Source organism: Orycteropus afer, unplaced genomic scaffold (assembly GCF_000298275.1).
Source record: "Orycteropus afer afer isolate SDZICR_OR568_19922 unplaced genomic scaffold, OryAfe1.0 scaffold00318, whole genome shotgun sequence".
Classification (NCBI taxonomy): Eukaryota; Metazoa; Chordata; class Mammalia; order Tubulidentata; family Orycteropodidae; genus Orycteropus; species Orycteropus afer.
The window spans coordinates 3,223,572-3,247,813 of NW_006921905.1; the positions used below are offsets into that span (position 1 = coordinate 3,223,572).

The 24,242-nt window shown below is 38.3% G+C and overlaps 1 protein-coding gene across 1 annotated transcript in view; it reads left to right on the forward strand.

The window, feature by feature from the left end:
- The window catches only part of NFIA (nuclear factor I A), a 468,951-nt gene that overhangs the window by 369,457 nt on the left and 75,252 nt on the right, over positions 1-24,242 (forward strand). Inside the window, exons 7-8 of the mRNA XM_042782438.1 lie at positions 6,407-6,535; positions 9,375-9,428. Coding sequence (XP_042638372.1) covers positions 6,407-6,535; positions 9,375-9,428 — 183 coding nt within the window. The remainder of the gene's footprint in view (positions 1-6,406; positions 6,536-9,374; positions 9,429-24,242) is intronic.

Here is a 24,242-nt window from a genome sequence, read left to right on the forward strand (position 1 = left end):
CTTCCTTCCGAGGAGTGGCTGGTGGGTTTGAACCGCCAGCCGTCTGGTTAGCAGGCAAGTGTCTTAGCCACTATGCTACCAGAGCTTATATATTAGATTTTAAAAATAAAGTGCAGAGGTTAGCTGTTTCTAGTTTCTCCCAAACAGGTTATGACTCTAAATGAACATTATTGAAACTAAACTTTCTGTTCTTGGTGTTGACACTTTGAATAAAGAAACATACACCAGTTAAATCTTCTCTGACAACTTGAATTACATCACCCAAACTCCTACAACAGACAAGATAAGGTCTTGCTTCCCTGAGCAGCATTTACCAGGGGAAACTTCCAGGAGAATGACTTTTGGAGTAAGTTTACTAACAAAATAGGCACCAATCCTGACTTCGTCACAAATTTCCTTTTTAAAAATTCAGACTGTTGTTTGGTTGCCACAGGAATAATTATATTTTATTTTGGGTCTTTCCTTTTATCCCTTTTAATTAATCTTGTCGCTCCTTTGACTCCTAAAAATATCCCCTTTAAGAAGGTTTCTGAAGCATGGAACAGCATTGCACTTTTCTCTGATTTCTGTAGGAGTTCCTTCAGAATTGTCACTATAGAGTCCTTGGTCAAAGTGTTTGGTAAGTTTCCTAATTTGGGAGAGAAGAAGAGGTTGAAATTAATTATGAATTCTTCTTGTTTCTTCTTTTTACGTTCTGGAATATTGAGTTTTTGTAGCAAAAAGTTACTTAAACCAAACCTTGATTTGTTACAGGAGACCCTGAAAATTAATTTTAATTTTTTTCATCATTCCAGTTCATTTTTGTTGGTGGTGTTTCTTGAAAAAAATCATGGGGAAATGGATGTTCTCAAAAGTGTTCATGATCCTTGGAAATAATCATTTATTAATCCCTTTCCTAATATGATGTCTCACCTTTTTCTATGGGTTAATGTAGGCTAGTAGAAAACTTCATAGCTGAGAATGAGCAAAATAAAAATAGCTAAAACTCATGGAAGTCTAGAAAGTAATTAGTGTACAGTAAGCATCTTTTATAGACATGTTTCTAGTATTGACAGCAGCAGCTCTGGTGGTGTAGTGCCTAAGGCATTAGACTGCTAACCAGAAGGCTAACAGTTCCAATCCACCAGCCATTCCTCAGAAGGAAGATTGGGCAATCTACTTCCATAGAGATACCGGCTTGGAAACCCAAGGAGGGGTAACTATGAGTCAGATCTGACTCAATGGCAGTGAGTTTGGTTTTTTTGATTTAGTATTGACAATAGTCTTATATTTGAAGAACAAATCTATATTTTCATAACAAATTACCACACATTTAGTAACTTAAAACAACACACAATAATCATCTCACAGTCTCCATGAATTGGGAGTCTGGGCACGACTTAGCTGGGTCCTCTACTCCTGTCCCACAAGGCTGTAATCAAAGTGTCAGCCAGGCTACATTCCTTTCTAGAGTTCCCTGTCCTCTTCCAAGCCCATGCGATTGTTGACAGAATTCAATTCCTTGTGGCTTTAGGACTAAAGTGCTAGCTTTCTTGCTAGCTGTGAGCCAGGGGCCACATTCAGTTCTTAGAGGCCTTGTCATGTGACCCTCTCACAAAAGATCAATTTATGTCTTCAAAATCAGCAGGAAATTCTCTCTGACTTCTGAACCTTCTTTTAAAGGGCTCACCTCTTTATATCCAGGCCCACCGAGGTTAGTATTTCTTTTGCTGTACTCAAATTCATTTGATTAGGCACTGACTTAGGTTCTTTAGAGAAATAGAACCATTTATATACATATACACATACACACACACACATACATATACACATACACATATATATGTTATTTTATATATATAGAGAGAGAGAGAGAGAGAGAGATTGAGATTGATTGATTTACTTCAAGGGAATGGTTCATGTGCTTGTGGGGACTAGCAAATCCAAAATCTGTGGATCAGCTGATAGGCTAGAGACTTCTGTAGGTTTGTGTCCCAAGATCCATAGATTAGATAACGGAGTACAGAGTAAAGAGAAAGAATTATGACAAAATATCTATTTATAGTGTGGAGGTATAACACACCCCAAGAAAACTCTTTTTAACTGATTGATAGTTTAGATTAGATTAGATTATGGTAGGTGATTTTATTATGTTAGATTGCATTATGGGACAGCAGCTAGACTAGCGTTTGTCCAAATCACTGGGAACCCTAGCCTAGCCAAGTTGGCACATAAAATTAACCATCACAAGCACATTAATTACAAATGCGAAGATCTCTTCACCTTTGCAATATAGCATAACCTAATCATCAAGTAGGAGTTCTGGTGATGCTGTGGTTAAAGCATTGGACTGCTAACCAAAAGGTTGGCAGTTCAAACCCACTAGCTGCTCCACAGGAGAAATAGACAGGCTGCTTTGGTAAGGATTTCCAGCCTTGGAAACCCATGGGGCAGTTCTACTCTGTCCTGTAGGGTCACTATTAGTTGGGATTGACTCAGTACCAGTGGGTTTGGGTTTTATAATCATTGAGTGACATCTGTCATATTCACAGATACTGCCCACATTAAAGGGAAGGATATTATACAAGGTGTGTTCCTTAAAAGTAAGGATGGTGAGACTTGGTCTCATTTAGTTTAGATAGGTTGTCAGGGGACAAGTCCTTAGAGAAGGACATCGTGCTTAGTAGAGTAGAGGGTCAGCAAATGAGCAAGACCGTCAGCAAGATGAATTGACACAGTGGCTACAACAAAGGGCTCAGATATAACAGTTGTGCAGATGGTGCAGGACCAGGCAGTGTTTTGGTTTTGTTGTACATATGAGTTGAAAATGACTTGATGGTCCCTAACTACAGTGTATGCCAGAGGCTGGGAATCTCGAGGGCCATTTTAAAATTCTAACTACCCCAAATACTAGTGGGAAAACTAAAAGAATCTTTGTGAAAACTATGTTTAGCTGTTACTTTCAAGGTTTTCCTGTTGGGCCTCACACTCAGAAGTACCTCCAGAGATCAATTTCACTGAATAACTAGGATTTCATTTATGTTTGCCTTTGTCCAATGAACACAACTGAGAAGACTCAGGTGGCTTCAAAATGTCACAAAGTGGAGGGAAATTCAGAAATTCTCCATGTCTAGCAAGCCAATGACTAGAAAAAAATTCTTAAAATCCACCTCTTATTCTGTTTGCCACCATTGGGTTTTTTTTGTGGCAATCAAAATGATAATATGTCTCATTGAAACAAAATATTGTACTAGATTCCTGCTAGAATAAAATTCATTCTATGTAATTCTTTATTGTGATATAGATTAAAGTAGTATTTTCTCTTTGCCCCAGAATAAAAGGTGGCATTACTTTATATGTATTCTTTGAAAAAAAAGATACTTCTAAAAATTACTGAATTTGAAGTTTTGAGTCATTAAGAGGAATCTAATCAATCATTAATCTGTATAGTAATTGTGGAAGAGTTGTGCATGGCTAATCAGTTAAAAAAAATTAACAAGGAGTTTATTTTTAAAGTAATACACAGAAACCAAATTTGATTTCAATAATAAAAGCCGAGAGTGATATTGTCTAGTTTTAACATAAAGCAGTTTACTAGCATTTTAAAATTTCATCTGGTCAATTAAGCATATGAAGCAAATTAACCAAAACATCCATTATGCATGTAGAGAAAATATTAAAGTATATAATAAGGAAATGTGCTCAATACTAGTCTTTAAATATTGAAAACACAGAGTAATTTTAAGATTCATGGCAGCCTTAGGGTTCATGTTACTTGACTGTGATACATTTAAAAGATTATACATAGTTTGGCTTGTTCTTCTTGTATGCAGACAGTGTTTCTTCATTAACCCTTTCAAAGAGGATTTGAGTTTTGCTGTTTTGAACCCAGGTACCAACTTGAATGTTCTTGATACTTGTTATTGTCTACATTTCATTTTATAGTTCCCTTCCTTTTAATAAGGGCACATGGTGAGTTTAAATCATGTTAGTATTTAGAACTTTTCAAATACCTGGTAACTCTTCTGTCAGTACAGCCATTTGTTTTCTTTAATAAAGTTAGTTTAAATAATGGATTTCATCAGTGATTCCATTGTCATCTTTAAGAGTTTTGATGTTTTCATCTATATTATTTCTGATTCATGACACATAATTCAGGTATTTGACTAAATTTAAATTAGTGAACTGGTTGGCAGTCTAAAAATTGATTTGCACAAAAGAGGTTTGATTGAGTTGGGAAATTTGTTTATTTCTTGGTTGCTTTTTATTTCTTTGTTTTAATTTTATTGTTTGAGATCTCCCTTGTGTAATTAAATGATGACTCTTTAAATTAGGTGCTTACTTTTGTCAGACTCACTTGGCACAATCATGCCTCCTCCAAGGCTGATTTTACTGACAGTGAATGTTGCTCCAAAACCCCAATTCATCATAACTGTGGTAGAACATTGGTATGGTGTGACTTTGATTACTGGCTCAGCAAACAAACAAATATAAAGTCACTTGACTTAATGAATTTACTTTTAATTTAAATCACTTAAATATTGATCTGGAATGGATCTGATCCAGATTTGTCAAGTTAATATGACATCACATGGCACTTCTTATTGTGACTGCAAATGTGCTTACCAATTTGCAATCTATTCCTTTCTTGAAGTCAAAACCCCCTAGGTATGCTATGCCCAAGCATCCATTAGTAAAGTCACAGTTAAAGATGAGACCTGCACAAGTAGTTTAAACAACTTTAGGGACTACTTGCTGTGTTGTAGACCCTGTGTTAGACATTCTTCAAATGAAATGTTATTGTTGTTGTTGTTGTTATGTACCGTCGAGTTGGACCTGACTCATAGTGACCCCTCCTTGGGTTTCTGAGGCAGTATCACCACGGAAGTAGATTGCCCCATCTTCCTTCCGAGGAGTGGCTGGTGGGTTTGAACCTCCAGTCTTCTGGTGAGCAGTCAAGTGCCTTAGACGCTATGCTACCAGAGATGGAATAGAAAGGGGAAAACCAGACATAGTCTTTTATCTTATAGAATCCAGTCACACTCATGTTGTAGAATCTTGTTTAGAAGTGTATGATCAGAAACAATAATGACATGTTATTTCTAGACTAAACTAACTATTTCTGAGCAGATCTATACCTATGAAATACCTCACACATCTAGCAACTGCTCAATAACAGTTACATACTAATGTTATTATTATTTTTATTACTTATTTTTCTACCTTACCCAAAACAGTTCTCCAGTTATAAGCAGAACATAGCATAGGTAGATCTGTATGTATAAAAGGAGATTTAGTTCTATTGACATCAATGCAGACCAGTTTTGTGCCACAAACTTAAGGGAGTACAAATTTGTCCTGTGATACGGAGACTAGGAGCCATTTCCTTTATTATTATATCCAAATTTTCATTGTTTTAATTGGCACCCTACCAGACTGATAGCTTCCAGTTGTATGTGTCAGCGTGGCTACTGAGAACATTACTAATCCAGTAATTGCAACTGACTGTTTTCTCATTTTTTCTTTTCAAAGCACTTCCAGTGCTAGAAAAGCTGTTGCAAACCTTAGACACAATGTAAACGTACTATTTTTAAAAACAAGCTTTTATTGTTTTTTTTTAACATAAAAGTAATATATGTTCAACACAAAATACAAGTAGGCAGAAAAAAGGGGGGCAATAAAAATCATCCAAGTCCAACACACAGAACTAATGTTAATAGTTGATGCATATTTCCTTCCAGTTTTTTCTCAATGCATAGACATAACTTTAAAATGTCATCATAGTATAACATCCTATTTTGTAATTTTTTTCACTTAAATTTGTATTATAAATATTTTCCCATGTGATTATGCTTCTGTAGTATTATTTTCATTGGTTATAACATATTTTTTTAACCAATCTCCAATTGTTTGGGATTTTCATTTTTTTAACTTTTTTTCTATTATGAATAATTCATTGAATGAACAATTGAGTTACCATTGTTGAATTTTTTAATGTTAGAATTGCTAAATTATTTAATATGTGAAGAAGTCGAAGGTAACTGATAGGAGGGATGATTGCATGTGAGGTGTTCATGTCCTTATGGAGTCACCTTTTCTGGAGGGTCCCAGAGGTCATGGACACAGAAAACAACTATCCAGAAATACTGAAAAAAATTGAGTTGTATATAATTAGAGAATATCAGTAGCCCCCAAATGGTCTTTTTTTTTGTAGAATAAATTGAAATCCCTTATAGTCTGATTAATCCAAAAACCTTTCTATCACCTGTTTGTTCCAATACAAATTCAAAGCAATTCAAAACAAATTTTCCATTCACACGTGAATTCCTTTTTTTTTAAAAAAACAACTTTAAGCTTTATCTTTTAGATTTCCCAAGCAGTTGTTCTTTAATTTAAACTGTGCTTGTCAATCAATTCTTCTTGCCAGGAATGCCATCTCCAACCACACTGAAGAAGTCTGAGAAGTCTGGTTTCAGCAGCCCCTCACCTTCGCAGACCTCCTCCCTGGGAACGGCGTTCACACAGCATCACCGACCTGTCATTACAGGGCCGAGAGGTGAGCCACTACACAGAGGCTCTCAGTTGTGCTTAAATGATGGCCTTGGGACCAGAGTAGCAAAATGAGAGACAATGAAGACTCCCCCAGAATGTTCCCAAAGGCAGTGAGTGTTCCAATTTCTTATCCTTGGGGACAGCCTTGGAATATTTAGGAACCCGGGAGATTTGACAGAATACCTGAGTGGTACAAGCAGCTAATGCAATCAACTGCTCACCAAAAGGCTGGAGGTTCGAGTCTACCCAGAGGCACCTCAGAAGAAAGGCCTAACGATCTACTTCCAAAAAAATCACCCATTGAGAACTCACATGGAGTACAGTTCTATTCTGGCACACGTGGGTTGTCATGAGTCGGAATCGACTCGACAGCAGCTGGTAAGACATTTGGCATCAAATCCTTGATCCTTTCCCAGTACAAAAAGGGACTAAGCCTATTTCTTTGCCAGTGGGATTTGGTAAAAAGGTGGGAGGTATTTGATTGAGCCCAAATCAAATCTGTCCTGCAATTTGTGCTGTGTGTTTTAGGTGAGTATATTTCCTTATGGTCAGTTACCTGTTTTCAAGGAATAGCTATTTTTCATTTTCTCATTCCTGCTGGTTTGTTCCTTGAAACCTGATTCCAATATGTGGCATTTTGTGTTGAGGTTGTTTGCATCAGGGTGTTGACGAGCAGTCTTCATTCACTCCTTTTGAAGTGGTAGATAGTTTGTCTGGTTCTTATTGCAACGTTTTCATTATTTTTGTCTCATGTGCTTTTAAGTTTATTATTAGAATGTGTCCACAAGAAACATAATTTGTATTGCACATTAAAGAGAAGCTTTAAACTTCAAGAGAATGTCAGCAAATCACTTAACTTGATCTTATTACAAGATGAAAATATTTATTAGTTTGTTTATGAAACTCCCACAGTAGGAGTATTAATAATAATTGTAACCACGTTTGTTTTCTTCCATCGGACTTTCAGTTAGGTAAGTCTGTGATCTACCAGCTGGTATCATAAAACATCCTAGAAAGTTATGGTCTCTTGTCTAGTTTGACTTCCATCTGGGGAATCTGATATTTCTTGCATTAATCTTAATGTTAGCCCCACAAATCTGAATCCCTTTATGAATACTCTGTGTGTACCTTGGGAAAGTATGGCAATTGAGAGGTCTGTCCAATGTGCACATGGAGAAATTACATTAAAGAAAGTAAGTTTTCGACTGTTGTGTGAAGCAGTTTCTATATGCACAATTATGGAATGCTACTTGCTCCATCTTTAAACATCTTGGGATCATTGGTAGAACTTTCTTAAGATCCCATATTATTTCACTTGTATGTTTGCATGAATGATATAATCAGAGAAGCTTAACATATCTATATAAAACTTGAAAACCTGCATCTGACTTGGATTATGTAATCCAGGAATAACTCTATTTAAATGACGTAACATGGTGATATGATACTCTTAGTCATCAGTCAATGAGCATCTAAACTCTAGTGGGGAATCAAAGATAGGAAATCCTTTCAGTTAGAAGATTTTAAGTCTCAAGGAGATAAAACATGTTGTCTCTCCTCTTATTATGGTCAGGTTAGCACATGTATATGAATTTTAAAAACAAAACTTTCTGCAGGAACTCAGAGATGGGGATCATGAAGTTTTGTTAACTCATTAAACAAAGATTCACTGAGTGCCAGCCTCTGTATAAGGAACTTTGGTAGCGTGGTGGGTAAGACATTTGGCTGATAACCAGAAGGTCAGCAGTTCAAACCCACCAGCTGCTCTGTGGGAGGAAAATGAAGCAATCTACTTGGTAAAGATTGACAGCCTTGGGAACTCAATAGGGGTCGCTATGAGTCAGAGTTGACTTGATGGCAGTGTGTTTGGTTTTTTTCGTAAGTCTTTATATGGGAATTCTTGGGTGATGTAAATGGTTAATGTGCTCAGCAGCTAACTGAAAACTTGAAGGTTCAAGTCCACCTAACACTGCCTCAAAAGACAGGCCTGGCAATTTAATCCCACAAAAACAGTCATTGAAAACTCTATGAAGCATAGTTCTACTCTGACATATGTGGGGCCACCATGAGTCAGAAGTGACTCAACAGCAACAGGTTAGTGTCTGTATAGACACTGGAAATTCAGTGATTCCTGCCCTCGTAGAGCATTCAGTCCAGTACAGGAAAGAGACATGCAAGAAACTAAATAACTAGAAGATGATGTGGAATGTGCTATTATTGATCACTTTGTATCACATAAAGAGACCTCAAAGTGCAGATAATGCTGAAATCATGTCCTACAAGATGCTTAGCAGAGTGGAAGGCATTCCAACCAAAGGAGGGATTCATGTATAGCAAGATAGTGAGTATTGGAGAGAACAATATGCTAGTAATTAGGAGAGCTGAGTAAGCTGACCTTTTGCCCTTCTACTTACTTTCTGAATTTTTAATACTATTATTAATAAAATGTGGACAATTCTGATGAATTAATCTTCCTTCCCAACCTCATATTCTTGTGCAGAAACTATAACAAAACAATATAGATGAAGGCTCCTTGAAAAGCATAATGTACATATATTATCATTTAGTCACTAAATATGAAGAGTGCCTACTCCTAATTGAAACTAATTCTAAAAATTATTACAACAATCGGTGCTGTCATAAGGAGCTTCTTCATCACAGACAACTAAGCATGTTTACTATAATGAATCCCACTGGGTTGAATCAGAATGGACCTCCTCAGCTCACAGAACAATGAGTTTTGTTCTCCTGTTTGTATTCATATTTCTAAAACTGTTTATGAGGAAAAGAGAAAGCTGCCTCGTTTAAATTATGGAATACCAAAGATTCTTTGTTTTTACCAGAATTCAAGATGGTTCCCAGCATCCTCGGTTCTCCTTTCTGGAAAGTCTACTCAGGTACCCATCCTTACTGCTTCCCACCCTTCTTAGTGGCCTGGTAAAGAGAATTGGAATAGTTGAAATGAAACTCTGCATTGGCATCTTTGTGGGAAGAATCACAGAGGCTAACATAAGACATTTTTGGCTAAGGCATGTTTAAAAGGTTTGTATTCAGCCTCTTGCTTAAGAAATATTTACTAGAAGTGCTGTATTCCCTTTTATGCTTCTTTGAACCACTTGGAAAGCTAAAGCTTGAAATTGTGTCATTCCAGAATAAAGACTTGGTGTTTTGGAAGACAGGGCAAGATTTGAGGAGGAAGAGACTGACTAAAAGAGTCAGGGTAGCATCAATGTGAGATGAGAACATAAAGGACAATTCAGCCTGTGATGCTTTTTTTTTTTTTTTTAATTGTATAGAGTTGCCACAGCTTGAAAGAGTAAATCATGAGAGAAATCAGACAATCAAACTTAAAAGAGAAAAGTATGTCCTGTTACTAGGTTTCAGGGGTGGGAGTTTAGGTGGGGGAGCTTTTTACTGCACTCTTGCTCAGTATATTCACCTTACCTTAGAACTCAGGTTGCAAGACTTCTGCTGCCTTCCCTGAAGTTTATCACAGGAATACTTTGACTTAACAAGCACCAGTTAATAAGCAATAACTGTGTAAGATATTTCAATGCCTAGATCAACGGTGATATCTTAATGGAGCTATAACAAAGCCAGTTCACTTCACTAAGAAAGTAATAGGTCTATTTTTTACCACAAATAAAAGCAATATTTGTAAATATGGAGGCCACATTTTATAAAGGATAAGTGTCCTTGAAGATTGCTTCATGAAGAGAGACAATATAGTATAGTAGTTAAGCCCACCACTCATCTGTCAGTTGGTCATACTGTGGTGACTTGCATGTCTCTGTGAGGCTGGAAGTTATGCCACCAGTATTTCAAATGCCAGCAGGGTCACCCATGGTGGACAGGTTACAGCAAAGTTTCCAGATGAAGACAAATGAGGAAGAAGGACCTGGAGATCTACTTCTGAAAATATTGGCCAGTGAAAACCTTATGGATAACAACAGAATGTTGGCTGATACAGTGGCAAATGATGAGCCCCTCAGATCGGAAGGCACTCAAAATACAATGGGGGACAAGCTGCCCCCTCAGAGTAGAGTGAACCTTACTGGTGTAGATGGAGTAAAGCTTTCAGAACTTTCATTTCCTAATGTGGCATGGCTCAATATAAGAAGAAACAGCTGCAAACATCCATTAATAATCAGACTGTGGAATTACAAAGTATAAATCTAGGAAAATTGGAAGTCATCAAAAAGAAAATAAAAGACATAAATATCGATATGCTAGAACATTGGTGAGCTGAAATGAACTGTTATTGGCCATTTTGAATCAGGCAATCCTGGCAGTCTGCTATGCCAGGAATGACAGATTGAAGAGGAATGTCATCATGTTCATTGTGTAAAAGAATATTTCAAGATCTATCCTGAAATACAGTGCTGTCAGTGATAGAATAATATCCATCCACCTACAACAAAGACCAGCTAATGTAACTATTTTTCAAATTTATGTACCAGCCACTAATGCCAAAGATGAAGAAATTGAAGATTTTTACCAACTTCTACAGTCTAAAATTGATAAAAAACATGCAATCAAAATGGATGCATTGATAATTCCTGGATATTGGAATGCAAAAGTTGGAAACAAAGAAGGATCACTGGCTGGAAAAATATGGCCTTGGTGATAGAAATGACTCTGGAGATTGCCTGATAGAATTTTGCAAGACCATCAACTTATTCATTGCCAATGTCTTTTTTCAAGAGCATAAACAGTGAGCATACAAGTGGACATCACCAGATAAAACACACAGGAATAAAAGTGACTACGTCTATGGAAAGAGACACTGGAGAAGCTCAATATCATCAATCAGTAGAAGGCCATGGGGCCAACTGTGGAACAGACTATCACTTGTTCATATGCAAGTTCAACTTCAAGCTAAGGAAAATTAAAACTAGCCACAAAAGCCAAAGTATGATCTTGAGTATATCCCACCTGAAAATAGAGACCATCTTAGAAAAAACTCCATTGAACACTAATGACCTAAGACCAGACAGCTTGTAGGGTGACATCAAGGATGTCATGCATTAAAAAAGAAAAAGGTTATTAAAAAGACAAGAGGGGGAAAAAAATGTCAGAAGAGTCTCTGAAACTTGCTTTTAAGCATACAGTAGCTAAAACTAAAGGAAAAAAATGATAAAATAAAAGAGCTGAACGGAAGATTTCAAAGGGTGGCATGAGAAGACAAAGTGAAGTATTATAATGAAATCTGCAAAGACCTGGAGTTAGAAAACTAAAAGGGAAGAATCCTCTTGACATTTCTCAAGCTGAAAGAACTGAAGAAAAAAATTCAAGCCTTAAGTTGCAATATTGAAGGATTCTATGGGCCAAATATTGAACAATGCAGGAAGCATCAAAAGAAGATGGAAGGAATACAGAGTCATTGTACCAAAGACAGTTGGTTCAACCATTTTTAGGAGCTAGCATATGATCAAAAACCTATGGTACTGAAGGAAGAAGTCCAGCTTCACTAAAGGAGTTGGTGAGAAACAAGGCTCCAGGAATTGATGGAATAGCAATTGAGATGTTTTAACAAATGGATGCAATGCTGGAAGTGTTCAGTCATCTATGCCAAGAAGTTTGGAAGATAGCTACCTGGCCAACAGACTGGAAGAGATCTATATGCATTCTCATTCCATAAAAGGTGAACAAACAGAATGCAGACATTATCAAACAGTATTATGAATATCACATGGAAGAAAAATTATGGTGAACATAATTCAGAAATACTAGTGTCACTCTGGCAGGAATATACCACAAATGGGATGGCTTGAACAAACAGGAGTTATTCTCTTACAGTTTGGAGGCTTTAAGTCAGAGTTCAAAGTGCCAGGCTCTAGGGGCTGGGTGAAAGCCCCTCAACCTTGGGGGGCTTCAGCTCCACCTCCTCCTGGCCCACTGAAGCTAGAGGCTTTTCTTCACTCAGACAGCTGCTGGCTGCTGAGACTGACAAGCCCAAGGTTGACAAGTAAAAAGGCACGGTCCTGATGTTACCAAACCACATGGCAGGCCATTAATTCAAGTCCATTAAAGGTTCCAAGGTTGACAAAGTAGGGCAGGCTGCTGAAGAGCAACAGGGCTACATGCAGGGTTCAAGTGTGCCATAAGCTAGAGAACGTTCCCAAAGCTGCTACTTACGTGCAGGAAGCAGATTTCATTTCTAAAGCAGCTACTCAGTTGCTTGTAGTAGATCCCACCATGGAGTTGATTGCCAGTCCCATCATGGGGTATAATTACCACTAGCTGCCCAGCCACTCAATCAGGCCCAGCCAAATTGACACACAAACTTAACTACCACACAGGTACAGCAGTATATGAACATGGAACTGCCAGAAATTCAAGTCAGATTCAGAAGAGGATTTAGAATGAGTGATATGGTTGAGGGAGCTCTGGTGGCATAGTGTCTAAGGCATTTGACTGCTAACCAGAAGGCTGGTGGTTCAAACCCACCAGCTACTCCTCAGAAGGAAGGTTGGGCAATCTACTTCTGTAGTGATACCACCTTGGAAGCCCAAGGAGGGGTCGCTATGAGTCAGATCGCACTTGATGGCAGTGAGTTTAGCTTAGATATGGCTGATGTGAGATAAGTCTTGGCTGAAAGTAGAAAATACCAGAAAGATGTTTACCTGTGTTTCATTGACTATGCAAAGGCATTTGACTGTATGAATCATAACAAATTATGGATAACATAGTAAGGAGCTGGAATTTTAGTAAGAGCCCTTACTTGTGCTCTTGAGGAACCTGTACATAGAACAAGAGTTAGTTGTTTGAACAGAACAGGGGATATTGTGTGTTTTAAAATCAGGAAAGGTCTGTGTTTGGGTAGTATCCCTTCATATTTATTCAATCTGTCTGAACAAGTAATTCAAGAAACTGGACTATATGAAGAAGAACGTGGCATCAGGATTGGAGGAAGACTCATTAACAATCTGCAATATGTAGATGATACAACCTTGCTTGCTGAAAGTGAAGAAGACTTGAAGCACTTGCTGATAAAGATCAATGATGACAGTGTTCAGTATGGATTGCTCCTTAACATAAAGAAAACAAAACACTTCACAACTGGATCAATAAACAACATAATGATAAATGGAGAAAATATTGAAGTTGTCAAGGATTTCATTTTACTTGGATCCACAATCAATGCCCAATCAAGAAATCAAACAATATACTGCATTGGATAAATCTGTTGCAAAAGAGCTATTTAAAGTGTTAAAAAGCAGAGGTATCACCTTGAGAACTAAGGTGCATCTGACCCAAGCCGTGGTATTTTCAGTAGCTTCCTGTGCATGTGAAAGCTGGACAATGAGTAAGAAAGACCAAAGAATTGATGCATTTGAATTGTGATGTTGGCAAAGACTATTGAATATGCCATGGACTGCCAAAAGAACAAAACAATCTATCTTGGAAGAAGAAGTACAGCCAAAATGCTCCTAAGAAGCAAAGATAGTGAGACTTCATCTCATGTACTTTGGACATGTTATCAGGAGGAACCAGCCACTGGAGAAAGACATACACTTTGTAAAGTAGAGGGTCATCGAAAAAGAGGAAGACCTTCAATGAGATGGATGGATGCAATGTCTGTAACAATGATCTCAAACATAGCAATGATTGTAAGGATGTCATAGGACCAGGCACTGTTTCTTTCTGTTGTACATAGGGTCACTGTGAGTCTGAACCAACTTGCCAGCCCCTAACAACAACAAATATCAAAAGTAAATAGCAAAAGAAGATGGAAGGAATACACAGAGTCACTGTACCAAAAAGAATTGGCTGATGTTCATCCATTTCAGGAGGTGGCATATGATCAAGAACCAGTGGTGCTGAAGGAAGAAGTTGAAGCTGTACCGAAGGAATTAGTGAAGAACAAGGCTCCAGGAATTGATGGAATACCCACTGAGAAGTTTCAACAACAGATGCCTTGCTGGAGGCACTCACTCGTCTATGCCAAGAAATTTGGAAGACAGCTACTGGCCAACTGACTGGAAGAGATCCATATTTGTACCCATTCCAAAGAAATGTGATCCCACAGAATGTGAAATTATCGAAAAATATCATTAATATCACACACAAGTAAAATCTTGGAAAGATAATTCAAAAACGGTTGCAGCAGTATATTGACAGAGAGCTTCTAGAAATGCAAGCTGGATTCAGAAGAGGATGTGGAATGAGTGATATCATTGCTGATGTAAGATGGATCTTGGCTGAAAGCAAAGAAAACCAGAAAGATGTTTACTTGTGTTTATTATAGACTATGCCAAAGCATTTGATTGTGTGTGGATCATAACAAATTATGGATAACATTGACAAGAATGGGAATTCCAGAACACTTAGTTATGCTCATGAGGACCCTATACACAGACCAAGAGGCTGTCGTTCAAACACAACCAGGGTATATACTGCATGGTTTAAAATCAGAAAGGGAGTGTGTTAGGGTTGTATCCTTTTACTATACTTATTCAATTGGAAGCTGAACTATATGAAGAAGAACGTGACAGATATGCAGACAACACAACTTTGCTTGCTGAAAGTGAGGATTGCTTGAAGCACTTACTGGTGAAGATTAAAGACTACAGTCTGTGTATGGATTACATCTCAACATAAAATAAAAATCCTTACAACTGGACACATAAGCAGCATCACAATAAATGGAGAAAAGATTGAAGTTGTCATAGATTGCATGTTACTTGGTTCCACAGTCAACACCACTGAAAGCAGCAGTCAAGAAATCAGATGACGTATTGTACTGGGCACATCCACTGCAAAAGGCCTGTTTAAAGTGCTGAAAGGCAAAGAGATCTATTCAAAGACTAAGGTGTGCCTAACCAAGCCATGGTAGTTTCAGACACCTCATATGTATATGAAGCTGGACAATGAATAAGAAAGACTGAAGAAGAGTTGATGCTTTTGAGTTGTGGTGCTGGCAAAGAATACTGAAAGTACCATGGACTGCCAGAAGAACTAACAAATCCTTCCTGGAAGAAATGCAGCCAGAATGCTCCTTGGAAGCCAGAATGGCCAGACTTCATCTCACCTGCTTTGATCATTCATGGCAATGAGTATAATGAGTACTTTGGTCATGTTGTCAGAAGGGACCATTCCCTGGAGAAGGATATCATGCTTGGTAAAGTGGAGGGTCAACAAATAAGGAGAAGCACCTCAGTGAGAAGGATGGACACAGTAGCTCCAGTGATGGCCTTAGGTATAGCAAGGATTGTGAGGATGGCACAGGACCACACCGTGTTTCATTCTGTTGTACACAGGATCGCTATGAGTCAGAGCTGACTCAGGGGCACCTAACAACAACAACAAAGTTAAGCACAAAAGCTCAGGGGTCCTATGGACCTGGGTTTGGATTTTGTCTTCACTATTTTTACCAAACGGGTAAATTTTGTCCATTGCTTTACTTCTCTGAACCATAGGTTTTTCATCTATAAATTGGAGATCATAATCTCTACTTCAGAATAATTTTATGAGGTAAGGAATAAATGAAATCATGTATTTATAGTCATTAGCACAGTACCTGGAAATAGAATATGTACACAGATCATGCTAACAATTGTATAATCCATTTTCATCTGGGCTTTGAAAATTTCATAATGTCCCTACTACCTTCACCTCTCAACAGTGTACGCATCCTCAAGACCCAGCTCAGGTACTCGTTTCTACATGAAACCTCCTCAGCTCTACCTTGTCTGCTGTCATCTCCCATTCCTTAAACTCCAGTAGTAGTCTTTAATGTCTGTACATTTAGTAGTCCCACTTTGTCTTGCTTTGTAAGTTAATGTGTGTGTCTCAGCACCTTCCTAGAGTGAAACCCTGGAAAGAAGTTAGAACTTACAAATATTGGTATCTTATTGTGCCTCACACAGTGGGTTATATGCTCAAATATTTGTTAAATGAATGCAAAATACTCAAAATGCGCATGAATATACACAAAAGAATCTCATTTCTTCTCCCAAGCTGATGACTTGTCATTATTTCAGAGAAACCAAGCATGATACCTGTGTGTGTATGTATGTCTTTGTATAGCCCTTTCTTTTCCTAAGGAATGTCCAAGATGGAAAGTGTAGCCATGATCTTTCATCCAGGCAAAAGTTTTGCAAGGTTAAGCAAAGCTTTGATACTAAAAGCAATGATTTTTTTAGTTATGCTAAGTTCTAAGCACTTGCCTAGTTACATCATAAAGGTAAAGAAGTGTCGTTTCTTAAAAACTAGTCTCCCTCTGATACTGGCTTTGTTTGTGCCTTTCATAAATCATTTTTCCTTGTGACTTCAGTTTTGCCATTTGTGTCATGGCTTTGCCACTTGTGTCTGTAGGTGGCATAATTAGGTAAAGGGGTTCAAGTTCTTTGGAATGTTTTGAGGAAAAAAATATTTAATTTCAGTGAAGGTATTTGCATCTCATTATACATAATTACAGGAGCTCTGGTAGCATAGTGCTTAAGGCACTTGACTGCTAACCAGAAGGCTGACGATTCAAACCCACCAGCCACTCCTTGGAAGGAAGATGGGGCAATCTACTTACATAGTGATACTGCCTCGGAAACCCAAGGAGGGGTCACTATGAGTCGGGTCCGACTCCACGGCACATAACAACAACAACATACATAATTACAATTACTACGTACTTTAGGCTGAAAGATTGAACTTTGAAAACCTTTCTTTTACCAATCCTTAAAATGTCAATAATAATGAAATATTTAATCATGATCATTTATCTTATTCATGAAAATTAGGGAAAAAAAAACCACAAATGACTTTGTTCTTTTCATCCTTTGAAGAGTTATAAATTTGCTTGATGATTTAAAGAATTTAACTGCTTTTGAGTTTTGAAGTTATCAGTGTTATTTTAGAGTTTTTTTTTTTTTAAATTTGAGACTTCTTGAGACTTACGTTTCTACCTTAGCTGTTTTCAGAAACAAGGTAAAATGATATTTTTTTAAATTTATATTTTCTGGAATAACTAAAGTAACTTTGTGCTACTAGGATTTAGAAACAGGGAGGAGACAGAGGTTAAAAGTAACTGACAGATAAGTATTTACTGAGTTTTGCCTAGAATCACAGAATTTCAGACTCGTAAAATGCCCTGGGGATTTTCTTGTCTAATTCCTTCCCTCTAACCGCTAAGGATGTGTTTTGCTGCAAGTAACAGAAAAACTAACTGTAAAATGGCTTGGGAAGATTCGGAGTTACATTTTTCTCACATTAAAAAAATTATATGATCTAGGGCTATTATGGTGACTCCAAGATGCTAGTAATGATCCAGATTTCTTCTCTTAGCCCTGCTTAGTGGGTGTTCTGGTTACCTAGTGCCACTCTGACAAGACTATCTACCACAAATGGGATGGTTTTAACAAACAAGAGTTTATTCTCTTATAGTTTGGAGGCTTTAAGTCCAAGTTCAAAGTGCCAGGCTCTAGTGGCTGCATGAAAGCCCCTCAGCCTTGGGCTTCAGCTCTGCCTCCTGCTTCTGGCCCATTGAAGCTAGAGGCTTTCTTCACTCAGACAGCTGCTGGCTGCTGAGGCTGCCAAGCCCAAGGTTGACAAGTAAAAAGGCACAGTCCTGATGTTGTCAAACCACATGACAGGCCTTAATTCAAGTCCATTGAAAGTCCCAAGGTCGGCAGAGCATGGCAGGCTGCTGAACAACGACATGGCTACATGCAGGGTTAAAGCATGCCATAAGCTAGAGACCATTCCCAAAGCTGTTTCCTATATACGGGAACCAGACCACATACCCAAAGCAGCTACTCAGCTGCTCCAATAGATTCTACCAGTGGAGTTAATTCCCAGTCTCACCATGGGGAATGACTACATTCAGCTGTCCAGCCACTCAACCAGGCCCAGTCAAGTTGACACACAAATGTAACCACTACAATGGGTAAGCTTTATCTTCATACTGTGGTCTCATGGTGATAATGTAGCCATTGCAGTCCAACCTTACATCTGCACTCCAGCTTTATATGTGCATTCCAAGGAGGAAAAAGGAAAAGGCAAGGGCAAAAGTGCCTGCCGTCCCATTTGACACCTTTAAAGAATCTTAACCAGTAGAGTCAGAACTAAGTCACATGATCATGTCTAGCTGCAAGAGAGTTTGAAAAAATATGGATTTTTATCTGGGTATATTGTCTCTCTGTAAAATCAGTGTATTATAAGTAGGTAAGTAGGGAAAAAAAATTAGCAATGTTCACCAAATTACTTCCACAGATGAGAAATCTAAGCTGCCCAGAGACAATACCAGAAACCAGGGTCCAGTTCAGTGCCCTTTCCACCATATCAATAGTTTCTACCTCCCCACTCCCAAACTGGGAGAAATAAATTGCGTTAATTTAAACAGTTAGTTTGTTTTCACATTTTCCTTAGTCAAATATATAACGTACCCATATTTCAATAAGCATGACATAACAAGTGTTATCACACTGAGTTTTTTTTTTTTTAATAACAGCCATAAAAAAGTCACATGTCCCTTTTTTTCAGCCTGTGAAACCTTGCTTCTGATAAATGCTGGATTCCTGTTACGTTCAATCTCTTCAAAACACATTTTTTAAAGGCATTTTGGCTTTTCTCAATGTTAAAATTAGCTTGCCGCCTTCCATTCCCCTCTGGCAATTTCCACAAATATTTATCAAGCACTTAAAATGGATGAGGTACTCTCTCTTCTAGTTACACAAGAGGAATATGGATTCTGCCCTTAGAGTGCTTCCCTACTGGTAGGTGCTAGTAGTTGTATTGCTGTGACAGGAGGAGTGTGGGCACTAGGGAACAAGGGGAAGGGCATCCTAAGAGAGAACTACAGTAACAGTGGGCACTTTGCAAACCCAAAGAAGCATTAAAATTAACCTCTGTCCTCAAGCAATGCACCTTCTCATGGGTAAGTGTGCAAAACAGAGCAACAGCAAACAAATCGTGCTGTATGATAACTAAGTACTGAGAAATTAAGACATAAAAATGTTTGAAGGAGGCTAAAACCTTACTTCTTTATGAATTTAAAAGGGAGTTTAGAAGTAAAATTGCCCTGATTCTGAAAATATCCGTAAGATATATTTAAACAATAGCCATATAAACCAAAGATTTATTGCTCAGCTTTCAAAGAATCATACCAGTTTCTGTTTGGAGAGGCAGGGGAAGTTTATATGCTCTATAAACCTCTCTAAGTCCATGATCCTCAAAGCTCAAACAGGGACCCTGCTCTTAGTGATGAAACATCTAAGGGTCTGAGTCAACAATATCTCCCAGTTTAGCCAAGAAAAATATACTACAGAGAATAATGAGAATTAAGATTACCTTCCAGGAAGTTGAGGTCACCAGGAAAGGTTGGAGGAGATTCATAATATACTCAGACAATAATAAAGGAGTAAGGAAAGAGAGGTAAAATATGAAGGCAATAGATATCACTAGATGGCAGGGCCCTTTGGAACAGGAACTACATCTTTATTGTTCATCTTTGAATCCCTCAGCCTAGTGCCTGGTATATGGAAAGCACTCAGTAAGTATTTATTGAATAAATGAATATATGTATGAATTTGATTGAAGACAAACAGAGAAAGATTGAGAATAATAGGGAGGTCTTTGTATCCCCCAGGTGTAATTATAATATAATAGTCAGGTGCACAAGAAATATACATTTGGCAGCACTTAGGAAGGTGTAGGAGCTCTCATGGTGTAGTGGTTAGCACATTCAACTTCTAACCAGAAGGTTAGCAGTTTGAACCTACCAGCCAACCTGTGAGAGAAAGATGAGGCAGTCTGCTTCTGTAAAGATTTACAGCCTTGGAAACTCCACGGGACAGTTTTACTCTGTCCTATATATATTACATAGTTGCTAGTAGTCAGAATTGAGTCTATGGCAATGGGTTGGGTTGGGTTTTTAGCAAAGTGTATGTAGCATGTGTAAGCGCTCAATATATATTCGTTGGGTTTTAATTCAGAACTGCGAAATACCGTCTTGGAAACCCAAGGCGGGGTCACCATGAGTCGGAACCAACTCGACAGCAGTGAGTTTTTTGGCTTTAAGAGAAATGCTGAACTCACAATGATTTGGTCCCTATTTTATAGACTATATGCTGTGATATTTTAAAGTTGTCTGTCTAAACTGAAGACCCTCAATAAGTAATGTTCCATGATGCTTCACCAGTAGCATAAACATGGCCCGCTGGCAGAGACTCCAAGTGGAAGCTTGGCTCAGCTTTGTTGTTTCATATCCACAAACTGTTTTTGTCTTTCAGGAAAGCTTTTAACTTAGTTGTAGAACATGCCAGTGCCCTATTTGAATGAACTGAATCTCATTTATCTCTTGTAGTTCAGTGCAGTTGAATCATTTCAGGAAAATGAGAAGCAATTAAGTACCTGTTGTTAACAAGATGCTGAAATAATCTGCCCACAGAGACAAGGTGTTTGTTTATTATTGGCATGTATCATTTGAGAAAATATTGTATTGTCTTTCAACAATGAGAATTGCCAGAATTGATTTTCAAATGCAGGCATCATAGACCTAAGAGTACCACCTTTGAGGAGCATTGAAAAGAAGCAAGACGACTTGTGAATATCGGACAAGGTTAGCTCAAGTGCCAGCACCCAGACTAACGGGAAACATTGTTGATGGGATTTGAAGTAACTGGATAGTAAGAAAGAAAAGCAGCTTTTTAGCAAAGACCCTGTAAATTCTCAGTTCAGGAAATTATTAAATTCATTAGGCAGATACTTACAACCAGCTATTACTGCCCAGCCAAAGGGAAAAACAGTGCCAGCAAATGTTTTAAAACTACAACTAAACAAAAGTCAGGAAGCGTGTAATTAAAACTGTACCTTTATTGTATTGTAAAGAGTTTCATTGTGACATGGAAAATATTTAAAGGAGAAGGCTGTTTAGCTAATTTGTCTGCAAGTGATCTGCTTAGTGGAGAAGTACCCTAAATTAACTGCAAGGCCACCCACCGAGCCAGCCTCAGAAAGGGCCCTGGCTGCTCAGCTTGCTTGTGTGTAACTGTTCAATAATTACTAGATAAATGCATAACTAAAAGCTCTATTACACTAATAATTTGTACTGAGATAGATGTGTGGGACACCCTGCTGGGTTAATTTGTCATCCCTGCAGCAAACTTCTAAAGAGAGCTCTTCTGCAGATGAATTGTGTTTAATACGTTGTTCCAGGGAGGACAGGTTACAGCAGTAAGACCACTTGGCTCCTTAATCTCTTAAAGAGGCAAAATGCCCCCAGGGTGAGTGCCAAAGAGAAGAATAGGGTGATTAACCAAGTGGACCTAGATTTAAACTCATTTTGACAAAAGAAGCTGCTCTTCTTGGAATTTCTTACCCCTTCAAACATATGCCTACGTGCACTCACACGCACACATGCACGTGCACGTACACACATGCATGCTGGCACACGTCATAGCCTCAGCCTCACATATATATGTATGCAGTGAAGGCAGTGGTTCTGAGCAAGGTTCCTTAGAAATTCCTTCATTGGCAAGATTACCGGATATCACTTGTAAATCACATAAGAAGTCGCTACAGTTCTTTCTTTCTGGTTTAGCTTAATCTAATGTTAGTGCCACATTCAGATACATTATTTATTTTCCTTTTTTCCAAGTGGAATAAAAAATTCAAGATTGAACTCATATCTCCTCTTCATGTGGAAGGTTTTCTCCCTTTTCCCTCTCATACACAATTGCTGCTTTAAATATGAAACACACATTTAAGCTTCAGTGCAGGGTTTTCAACCTCCCCTATTGACAGAACCATAAATCATGTTAAACTTAAGTGAATTACTGTAGCATGGAACTGTAGCTGTAACAATGTTTATGTAGTATCAGCTTATCATCCATGTAGGAAAAAGGGGGTGAGCACTGATACTTGAAATAGGAATGTACAGTCCTATTAATGTGGTTGCAGTATTGCTGAGTGACCCATTCCCTGGCTGTATCCTTTGTACTATTTAACCCACATGTATTTAATCACCCACATGTATGGAAAATTTTTTAAAATGTATATTACCACAGTAAAGTTACATTTACCATTTACTATTTCTTCATATTGGGAGCTCTGGTAGCATAGTGGCTAAGGCACTTGACTGCTAACCAGAAGGCTGGCAGTTCAAACCCACCAGCCACTCCTCGGAAGGAAGATGGGGCAATCTACTTCTGTAGTGATACTGCCTTGGAAACCCAAGGAGGGGTCACTATGAGTCAGGTGTGACTCGACGGTATATAACAACAAACAACAACAATTTCTTCATATTAAGTGGGAAATTTTTTTTCCTAAACAATTCATTTTTCTTGGGTATAAAACACACGTAAGCACCATCAGAATTGCCAGGATTACAACAATAAGGGGCCTGGAAATAAAGAATTCTGGAAGGAAATAAACCACCCAACCTCTGAAAAATATTTCAGATGGAAGCAGCAGAACGCAGTGAAAAGAACATGGCCTTTGGATTCATCCAGAATAGAATTCAAAATCCTGGTCAAATACTTTGCATCTGTGTAAGCTTCTGCAAGCCACCTCTACCAGCCTTTGTTTCCCATCTATGAAATACTGTAAAAGGTTAATGGGAGGAGAAAGTGAAATAGCATGAATAAAGGACTTGGTACATAGAAAGTATCCTGTAAGTGTTAGTGGTCTCTCAGGTTCCTCCTGAGCCCTCTGTCATTATTTGCTTTCTTTGTATGTGGTTCTCTTCAAATGATTCCCAGTTCTTTCCTTCCTCACTCCCTTCCCTAGTTCTCTCTTTCTACCTACTTTGTGGGTGGAGAAGGAGTATATGCTTCTCCTCTCGGCTAGGAGACATGTGCCTAGAAGAGGAGATATGGTCTCAGGAAAGTGAGTGAGTATGGTCACCACATCCCATCTTCCTGTTATGGTTGGAAGGACAAGGGAATCTCCCAGTGGAGCAAGTGGCCCTTCTCCCATGACTGATTACGCCTTAGCCATGGACATAGTGGAGACTTTGCTTGGACATGCATTCATTTAGGCATGACTCTGTCTAAAGGGATAAGTGCCTCTTTTGCTTATAGGAATATATAAAGCCAGGACTAGCTGGCAAATGATTGGTCCTAAAATGAAAGGGCTGGACTTATTTCTTACTAAGAACTCATGTTGTTGTTGTTGTTGTTGTTGTTGTTGTTAAGTGCCATCGAGTCAACTCCAACTGATAGTGACCCTATGTTCAGCAGAATGAACACTGCCTGGTCGTGTGCCATCCTCACAGTCTTTGCTATACCTAAGCCTATCATTGCAACGACTCTATCAATCCATCTCTTTAAGGATCTTCTCCTCTTCCTCTGACCCTCTGCTTTACCAAGCGTGATATCCTTCTCCAGGGCATGGTCCCTTCTGAAAACATGACCAAAGAATGTGAGACAAAGGCTAGTCATTCTTGTTTCCAAGGAACATTCCCACTGCACTTCTTCCAGGAGAGATTTTTTCATTCTTTTGACAGTCCGTGGTACTTTCAGTATTCTTCACCAACACCACAACTCAAAAGCATCAACTCTTCTTCTGTCTTCTTTATTCATTGTCCAGGTTTCACATGCATGTGAGGTGATTGAAAATACCATGGCTTGGCTTAGGCACACCTTAGTCTTCAAAGAGACATATTTGCTCCTCAGCATTTTAAAAAGGTCTTTTGCAGCAGATTTGCCCAGTGTAATATGATGTCCGATTTCTTGACTGCTGCTTTCATTGGTGTTGATTACGGATCCAAGTAA